This window comes from Nelumbo lutea, chromosome 3 (genome assembly GCF_056320005.1).
Source record: "Nelumbo lutea isolate HS-2025 chromosome 3, American lotus-T2T, whole genome shotgun sequence".
NCBI classification, from domain to species: Eukaryota; Viridiplantae; Streptophyta; class Magnoliopsida; order Proteales; family Nelumbonaceae; genus Nelumbo; species Nelumbo lutea.
The window spans coordinates 114,204,246-114,214,104 of record NC_142686.1 but is presented as its reverse complement, the minus strand read 5'-3'; the positions used below and the strand labels follow the sequence as shown (position 1 = coordinate 114,214,104).

General features: G+C 34.1%; 1 protein-coding gene across 1 annotated transcript; it reads right to left on the bottom strand.

Annotated features, from left to right (window-relative positions):
- Nucleotides 1-2,424: 2,424 nt before the first annotated feature.
- Nucleotides 2,425-6,665, bottom strand: LOC148867775 (uncharacterized). Its single transcript, XM_088981124.1, has 2 exons — nt 5,930-6,665; nt 2,425-3,041 (listed from the first exon to the last, which is right to left on the bottom strand). Exons 1-2 carry the CDS (start codon nt 6,341-6,343, stop codon nt 2,808-2,810), a joined length of 648 nt encoding a protein of 215 aa, XP_088837250.1. The 5' UTR covers nt 6,344-6,665; the 3' UTR covers nt 2,425-2,807.
- Nucleotides 6,666-9,859: the final 3,194 nt, after the last annotated feature.

The window sequence follows — 9,859 nt, the reverse complement described above, 5'->3', positions numbered from 1 at the left end:
GGGGTTTTGATTGATTAAAATTCTTTTAGTATCATGTATGTTAGACAATTAAGCCTACCCTTGTGCATTTGATAAATAACCACATGATTTGGTCACCTCTTTTATAATATTGATTGATATCATGTATTTCCAATATCATAGTAGAACCCATATTTAAAATTTATAATATATCTATTAAGAATTAAGGTTCTGTTTGACGTATCTTTTTGTGCGATCTATCAGCTATTTACAAGCTTGGCAGACCGCAATTCGTTCTTTTCCCATTTAGCTCGTGGTAGATCTAGCTGATACGTTGAAAAGACACAAGCACAAAAATGGTGATTTGTGGAAAGACACGCCTTAACCAAACGGGCTTCAGGTAGGAGTGTCAATGGACAGGTTTTGGGTTGGACACTATTCAAATCAAAATCCATTTGGACAGATTGGATGGACCAATAAGACATATTGAATTTGGACAGACTGGATGGAACAATATGATATATTGGATTGGACTTGGTCCATCCATAATGAATTTATATTGGATATATTTGGTCCATTGATAGAAAATAAGAACATAATTGTCAATGGACCAAGTTTGAGTTGAAACCAATCTAAATTAATAGGAATTTGAACAGATTGAACAATCTCTAGACCAGTCCAAAATGGTCCAAAATATTTATTGGATTGAATTGGACCAAGTCCATTTGTAATGGACTCACATTGGATTCGATCGGATTGGACCAAATCCAATCCAATTGACACTCCTAGCTTCAGGCCGCTCAGATCTTAATGCAAAAGCTCAATATGTCTTTTAACTGTCAGAACTATTAGAAGATTTTCCCAAAAAAACTTGCCACACAGTTTCTAATTTTAGTTCATTGTAGTGTGTAACATTTCACTTAATTTTAAATAATTTTGTTTATTAATTCTATTCAATATGCCAATACAATTAAGTCCGATATAAATCACATAGATAAGATTCCATTCTATCAGAACCAACTATAAGAGAGAAAATTTATTTCTAACTATCCTAATATTGGTAGATCTTAAACTTTTAGCCCTACATACCAGCTTATGTACATAAACCTGACCAGTTGTTTGGGCGCATAAAAATTATGGTTTGTCTAAAAAGTGGTGCAAATTACTTGAGTGGGCATGGTTTGGATTTTTGTCAGAATTTGAATGGACCCAACGTAGAGGCCAAAGTTACAGGTAGTGTAAAAACTAAAAAGCGAACTCACGATAAGGAATACAATTTAATAAAAATACAACATTTAGACCAATTAGTATCCTCTACTTTGGCCTAGTGTCGTTTTGGTCCCTGAACTTTAAAATGCAATAATTCAGTACCCAAATTTTCAAAACCCAATACATGTTGTTAACTAGTTGTTAACCAGCCATTAAGTGGCATTTGAAAAGGACAAAAATGTCCTTTGAGTGTTTCTTTATCAACAATCCAAACATTGACAAAAAATTAACAGTCTCAAATCCTTGTCTCTTCTATTCAAGAAAGTAGAAATCACCAAAATGCTAAGAGTGATCATTTTAGCCCGGCCCAGCCCACATATATTTAAAATTACACATTTTGTGTATAATGTATACATGTTATTTTACATTATATTATATATTTTATATATAAATATTATAACATCACATATATAATTTATATTATATATAATATTTAATAACATATAATATATAAAATAAAAGTTCATATGCATGTCATGTCATTTAATACAAAATATTATAGATATGTAATGCTTTATATTTGAAAGACATTGACCTGGAATCAGGCCCGTGTAGACCTGGGCTAGGGCTTATGTTATAAGCCTGGAACCCCAGGTCAGGCCGGGCTCGGGCCTAAGCTATTGCCCTTATCATAAGTACAAAGCCCGGCCCAACCCGACCCATGATCATCCCTACAAAATGCCCACTCAAATGTGATCCCAACTTTCTTGAATGAAAAAGGTAAAGATTTGGGACCGTTAATTTTTTGTCAACGTTTAAATGATTGATAAAGAAAATTTAACACTCAAATTTTTTCAAATGCCATTTAACACCTGATTAACATCTATTTAATGGTAGGTACTAGATTATCATGTTTTAAAAGTTTGGAAACTCAATTGTTGCATTTTAAAGTTCGGGGACCAAAGTGACACTAGGCCCAAATTAAAGGATACTAATTGGAAATTTTCCCTAAATTTTAAGTATATATGAACGTATATATTTAAATAGGAGTAAATCCATATTTGGTCCAATTATAAACAAATCAAATTCAAATCACCGTTAATAGGACCAGATTCAAATTGCGATAATTGGACACCGTTTGCAGCCCTAACTCGGGCCAACTCGAATAGCAACCCTGGAACAATGGGATTATGGGAATAACAAGGAAGAAAAAGAAAGAAATAGCCAATCAAAAAAAGAGAAATAGGACAACCGAGCTGAGGAACCATGTTTTCATTTTCGACCAAATCCTCAAGAAGGAATTAGCCAAGAAAAACTGAACTACTTGACGGTAATATACTCTAAACCGTTTACATCTACATACCATAAATCGTTCAACTGCTTACAGCCTTAAGTACATGGTATCAACTTAGGCAAACCAGTTCTAGCCTAATTTTGAATTTTCACCCAAAAAACCCCCAAACATTTCAACCATGACAGACAGCACAAGGGAAAAAAGAAAGGAGAAGAAAAGAAAAAGAGAAAGAAAATAGAGAATCCATGAAACCTCGTTTACTTCTACAAACAGGTTCTGTAGAGTTGAAAAGGAGACACCATGACGCAGGACTGAATTGTCAGTCTTCAACCCGTGGAGCCCTGTCCTATCGCTTGGAAGGCCTCTCGTCGTCATCATCCGAATCATCTTTACTCGACCTCTTCCTCTTTGCTGAAACCTCACCCTTTCCATCATCATCATCATCATCATCATCATCATCATCATCATCTTCAAAATCATCATCCTCCCCATTCTCTTCCACTGGTTCAAAATCACTAGCATCTTCCTCGTCCTCAGCTCGACCTACTGGTCGGACAAGGTACTCTGTTCCCATATCCTCCTGTATAATTATTCAATAGATGAATATGGTCAGAAACATACTGAAAACACACTCAGAAAAAACCGAAACAATGAACCAGGGGATGCTTCAAATGGCAAAATCGATAGTGCTGGTTTACAATATACACCCTATAAAAGTGTAAAAGCAGATACAGTGACGTGAGGGGTGAGATGCTCCAACGATCTGTTAGATAGCTCACAGAGATCACATTAGATATTATTTCGTCCAAAATGGATTAAATTACTATATTGCATTGCATGCTCAACAAATAAACCACTGGATGATCAAAAAAGAAAGAGCTTCAGAAGAGAAAGATGTCAACAGCCCTTCACAGCACAAGAAACTACACAAAAGGAGGGAAGAAAAAAATTAATAGTTATAGGTGCTGAAGCATGCAATGCTAAATGAGAGAAAAAATAATAATTTTATTTTTTCTTCTTAATAAATATAATTATATAAATATGAGGGAAAATACATCACAAATAGAAACCTCATTATAGCAAAACAAGGTCTGAGAATCATAAGTGAAATTAGTGCCCACAGTAGTAATTTCTTTCTACAAGTCACTTGCTAGATGAGGGCAACTTTATAAGCTATAATGATTAAAACACTCCAGGTTTGAATGAGAAAGGGGTCGTTAGCATAAAAGAAAAAAGACTTAAATTATTCCAGAGAATAAAAATTGCTCAGGTCACAAAAGCCAATCCTTTGGGTAGTATTAAGAGCAGATAAAATGCTAATGTTAAGGATTTTGATTAAAGGGAAAGAGGAGAAACATTCGCCACTAACTGGATCTACACATATCTATGCTTACATTATGCCATTGTGAGCATATGTTGAACTGATTGTGATTATGCACTGAATCTGAGGGTTAGTTCAAGAATCTAGTTAGTTTACTTTACTGTTTATCCTAGAAGATGTCATAAGCCTCACCCTGGTGGTAAAAATATGATGACTAGAGTTTGAACTTTGAAGAAACCTATACGACTATACCTTCCCCAATAAAAAGAAGGAACAATACATACCAATAGATGAATAGAAAAAGTAAGGAAAAACTACTAATTAAGTAATGAACATTCTTCTTCAAAAGAAAAATGAAAAGAAATCATGGATGGATATCTATGAGAGATAAGAGGCTAGGCAAAATCTAAACAAATAAATCAGGGCTATTGTTTTAGAATTGTAAAGATCAAAATGGTGAAGTAAGAAGAGGATATGTTGAATAAAGCATATACGGTGCTCAGAAAAAAATTGTCAAATACCAGTGCACTGGTAGTAAAATAGGAAAGATGGGCACGATTCCTAATAACAGTGATGACTTGTTCTGGCATGTGGGTGTCTTGGCAAGCTACAAAAGATAAACAACTGCTGGATAAAAGAAAAACATAAATCCAAATAGCATAGAAAAGTTAACAATTTTAAGGAACATAGCCTAAAATTAGTACCAGGAAATTACATCCCAACAGACAGACTACATCCCTAACCATCCAGTCAAAACAACCCAAAATCATGGAACCATGGGTACATGGTGGCTAGATATGGGGCAGACTTCAATGTACTAGATAAGATCCTCATCAACAACACAAATCAAATGCAGGAATTAGAAGAAGAGGAACACCGCATCAGTGACCTAACATCCATCTTGCCAGTGGCACACATGCAAAGGGGGTTAGGATCCCATCAAGAACAAAATAAAAATAAAAATAAAAAATATCATGGCAAGTTATCATGTGGCTGGAGGATCCTATCAATAAGCTTAGTTACATTCTTTTGTATGGTCATAGATAACATAACAGTACACAGATCAGAAGGTTCATAGCATTCACTAGTAAATTTTGGCCAAAGGAGATCTCTTAGGTGAGTCAGACCTGTCAGATCCCGAACCCCTTTGCATGTGCACCACACTACCACAGGTAGGACTATGGTGGACTCGTACTGCAAAAGTCATCTTGGTCCTTATTTTCTCTCAGCAAATATCAAATATGCCCATTCGTTTAATTTTCTTTTCAGATCAAGCAAATCAGCAGAAGAAAAAATATTAACAACTTTTTAAATAGCATACGATGATTGTCTTCATGGGGAGTTGCAGATGAAGGCCACAAAAACAACACTGAAACCATGAAGGAAAAATTACAACTACCACGTAACTTTCAGGGAAACAGAGGCGATACCCAATAAATACACAAAGAGAATGATTTCCCTTTTTCCAGGTGGTGGGGTAATAATAATAAGTAAAAGGCAGTAAGAGAGGACAAAAAACAAACAGATAAGTTTCCAAAAAAACCTGACTATCAATACTAACCAAAGGATATGTGCATATTCATCAAACTACGCATGGCTTGAAGAGATAGAAGAAAATATAAAGTGAGAAGACTATATCAACTATATTCAAGAAAAGTTTCACTTTCATCTAAATCTACGGTTCTTTACATCTCACCTTCCAGACTCGAACAAAATCCCCAAATATACAGGCCCGTTTCATGAACAAACTGAACAGAAAAGCCCTAAAAAGCATTTATGTAATACAAACTACACAAATATAAAGCATAAAAAGCTACAGCAATGATGATTGATGAACACTGTTCCTTCCTCTTAACACGGTCTACGGGCTAAATACACTGCAAAGAAACTAACTACATGAAGATTTTAGGAAGAAACAGTAAACCACAGAAGATCCATCAATAATAAGCACGATAATTTAAAAAAGGGAAGAAAACTCCAAAAATCAAATTTAACAATGGAATGAGAAGGAAGGAGACCTAGACTGAGATTCAGAGAGAAAGAAGAAAAAAAAAGTAAAAGGAAGGAGGCAGGAGGAGACCTCAGACTCGGAGTATTAAAACAGAGAATAACAGAAAATGGAAGTAAAACAGATGGAATAGTATTACCTCTTCCTCTTCCCCTTCTTCATCGTCGTCATCGTCGTCGTCGTCGTCGTCATCGTCGTCATCGTCCCCATCGCCCTCGCCATCATCATCTTCATCCTCATCGTCGTCGTCATCCTCATCATCATCCTCGTCATCATCTACAGACTGAATTTTAGGAGCACCGGCGGAGCGTGGAACCTCTTCAACGCCATCATCGTCCTCATCTTCCTCTTCATCATCTTCCTCTTCATCGTCGTCGTCGTCCCCGTCTTCCTCCTCGTCTTCTAACCCATCGTTCTTCGGTCCGACAGCTTGATATTCCTCGCCGTCCTCTTCCTCCTCCTCGTCATCAACAGCATAAACATCATGGCTTTTGCCATTCAAAATCTTAAGCTTCTCTTTCTCAAATTCAGTTCCTTCCTCCATGATCTTCATCTTCAGACAAGCTATTTTTTCTATTTTTCACAGAAATTTCTATAAAAATGAAAAAAAAAGAAAAAGGAAAATAAAAATCGAAATTACAAAAAACAGGGGGAAGATAGAGAAGAGGGAATAGAGGAGTTTCTCTGAGTTCTAGCAGTGGCTCTGCAACCATGATCTCAGCCGTCGAAACATGATTTTCCCGGATCGATGACGTGGCAGAAAAACGGACGACAAAGAACTTCTCTAGCGAGAACACTCGTGTGTATGTGTTAACAAGCTTTTGCGGCGCTCCATTCTTTGCCTTTCTCACGTGTGGAACTCTTTAGTTTAGGGCAGGCGTTAGCTACTACTTAGCTATGAGTTGAGTAATGGGTTAGGGTTTCTCTGCGGGACACACTTGCCGCATGTTGGATACCACAAGTTTGAATATTCCATCGAAGTCCCGACTCCAAACCGTGGTTGCAGTTTGTCTAACGTTCCGTGATTCCGTCGCGTCATGGATTCGCTGAGTCGGCTGAGTCTGGCTGATCTGCCATTCTTATATCGCTCCTCACACTAACCTCACTACGTGTCCTAGTGTACATGGAAAGCATCTCCCACTCCCGTACTTTGTATTGTTGAGAACGAATCTGTTTCCTCACGGAGCGCATCTCGTGCGAGTTCGGATTTATATATATAGGGCATTGCTGGCCATTCTCACTCAATCGTAGGTTGAGAATATCGGTGTAGATGGCCTAAAAAACTATAAACATAAAAATTACATCTTTAGAGATTTTTAGGAAAAAATGTCATAATTAATATATGGAAACCGGAAACAACATAAGGGTATTCTTTAATAAGATTATAACTATAAAATATAAGTTTAATAATTATTTAATAAAATATTTTTTATAATTTTTAAAGAATTATTTTATTTTTATTATAAAAATTAAAAAATAAAATTTAATAGAAAAATAATTTTATGGATGTGGGTAGATCATTCATAGATTTACAACATGGTAAATATTATAGTTAGATCACACCAAAAATTAGAAAAAAAAATAAGTATTACAAAAAAATTAAAAAAAAATATTTTACAATAAATTTTAATGGATTTATGAATTAAAAATTGGAAATTCATCTAAAATTACAAAAAAAATTAAAAAAATAAATATGTTTAGTTAAAAAATATTTCTTTCATACTAAACTTGAAAAAATAAATATTTTATTCAAAAATTACAAAAAAAATAATAAATATTTTAAATTTTTGAATGGATTTATGGATATGTTAGATCACCAATAGATTTATGACATAATTACATGGGCATATTACACCAAAAAATATAGGATTTTCTACATAATGAGATTAAATATATATATACAATTATTTTTATTTAATATGATGAATATATAACATTGAAAATGTTTTCTACAAAATCTGTACAATTTTATTTTTTTGTGCTCTATCATTTTTTAAATATTTATTATTCAATTATGGGCATTATGGGTTTTTTGAAAAGTTGGATCATTGACCCACCATCTAGATAAAAAATAGCTTGATTTTGGATTAGTTTTAAATTAGGTAAAATTATAGTTAGAGTAGGTTGTACATTTTAAATTAGGCTACAGGTTGGTCCTAAAACCGACAAAACTCTAACAACTGGCTCTACATTTTAAATTATAAAAACCCCCACTATGCCATTGTAAGTTTATGTGGTTGTTGCCAATATGGGACTCTTAATCCATATTGGACACAACAAAAGTCTTATACCAAAATTGCCCTTTAATGTTGGGTGATTGGAAAAAAAAAAAGGGGTTTTAGTTTCTCTTCCTCTTGCTCTCTCCCCTCCCACTCTCTTTCAGAGTTGTCTCTCTCTACTCAACAACTATGTGATTTGAAAATAAATAAAACTGGTTTTCGATTTTGGTATTTACGTTATCACTATCAATTTTTATCATTATCTCTCTCTTAACCTATCATTCTCCCTCAATCTCTCTCATTCTCTTTCTCGACCGATCTCTCATCCTCCCTTAATTTTGTTGTTTTCCCCCTGTTTCTCTCCTGCTCCCTTTCTCATTCTTTTTTTTTTTATTTTCTTACACACTTATATGGTATTAATCAGACCGTATAAAAGAACATATAACCAACATGGTATGGTTCAAAAAATCGTTACACCAATTTGATAAAAATTCACAATAAACTCTTTAAAATGAAATTTACACCAACTTGATAGAAATTTATAACTTGATTGTACAAGTGGTTGGTCCCTTTAGTTTTTTTATATTGTCTAATTAATATTGTATAAGTTTGTAAAAAAAATTAAAAAATAACGAGAGAGGGAGAAGGAGATATTGACTAAGAGGGAGAAGAATGAGATAGATTGAGGGAGAACGAGAGAGAGTGAGAGAGAGAGAGAGAGAGATTTTTATTTGGCTATAGACCAAAGTTGTGAGAGTGGGAGAGACAGAGAGAGCAGGAGATCGAGAGATGACTATGAGAGTGAGATAGAAGGGAGGGAGATCGAGAGACAAAGGGAGTGGGGGAGAAATTAAAAACCTATTTTTGATATAGGCTTTTTGTTGTGTCCAACCTGGATTAATAGTAGTATGTTGGTAACAACCAAATAAGCCTTCGATGACATGGTGGGGGCTTTTATAATTTGAAATGTAGAGCCGGTTGTTAAACTTTTGTTGGTTTATAGACCAATTTGCAACCAAATTTTAAAATGTACAACCGGCTTTAACTATACTTTTCCCTTTAAATTATATATTTCATTTACATTATATTGTATAAATAATTTGTACTTATCACACTTAATTTTTGTTTGTTTATGATATCATTTGACCCAAACCACTAACCCACCACTCAAAAAGAATAATAGTTTGATTTTTAAGTTGACATTAAATTTTGTATTACATTTTCATCACTGATAAAATTATTTCTTATATATAATACTTATTTTTTGTTTATTATAATGAATGCATAATATTAGAGATGTACCCAATATTTTATTTTTTTCAAATATATAACATTAAATATGTGCCCAAAAAATTTCTCTCTCTCTCTCTCTCTCTCTCTCTCTCTCTCTCTCTCTCTCTCTCTCTCTCTCTCTCTCTCTCTCTCTCTCTCTCTCTATATATATATATATATATATATATATATATATATATATATATATCGTCAGAGGATGACCATTGCCTGAGACCGACGTTGAATGACAGAATATGGCGTTTGGCGTCTAAAGAAAGCAAGGGGAATTGGGGAGGAAGATGAATAAGAAGAAAGCAAGGGTTTTCAGTTTTGGTATTAGCCCTTAGGTATCGAAGAAGGGGAAATGGGGAAACTCAAAAAGTCAAATGGTAGTGGGTTTATTTATACTTAAAAAAATAATATAATATATAATACATAATATATATATATATATATATATATATATATATATATATATAGATTAGGCGGTTTGGTTAACTGCTGCTTTTTTTAAGGTTAACTAAAACCGAACTGAAATTTGCGGTTTTTTAAGAATAGAGAACCAAATTTGAACCGAC

What these genes read in the sequence shown, in the direction of transcription:
- LOC148867775 (XM_088981124.1), bottom strand. Translation starts at nt 6,343, where the DNA reads ATGAAGATCATGGAGGAAGGAACTGAATTTGAGAAAGAGAAGCTTAAG. An exon ending in AAGAAGGGGAAGAGGAAGAG is followed by an intron (nt 3,042 to 5,929) that starts GTAATACTATTC and finishes ATAATTATACAG; the next exon opens with GAGGATATGGGAACAGAGTA.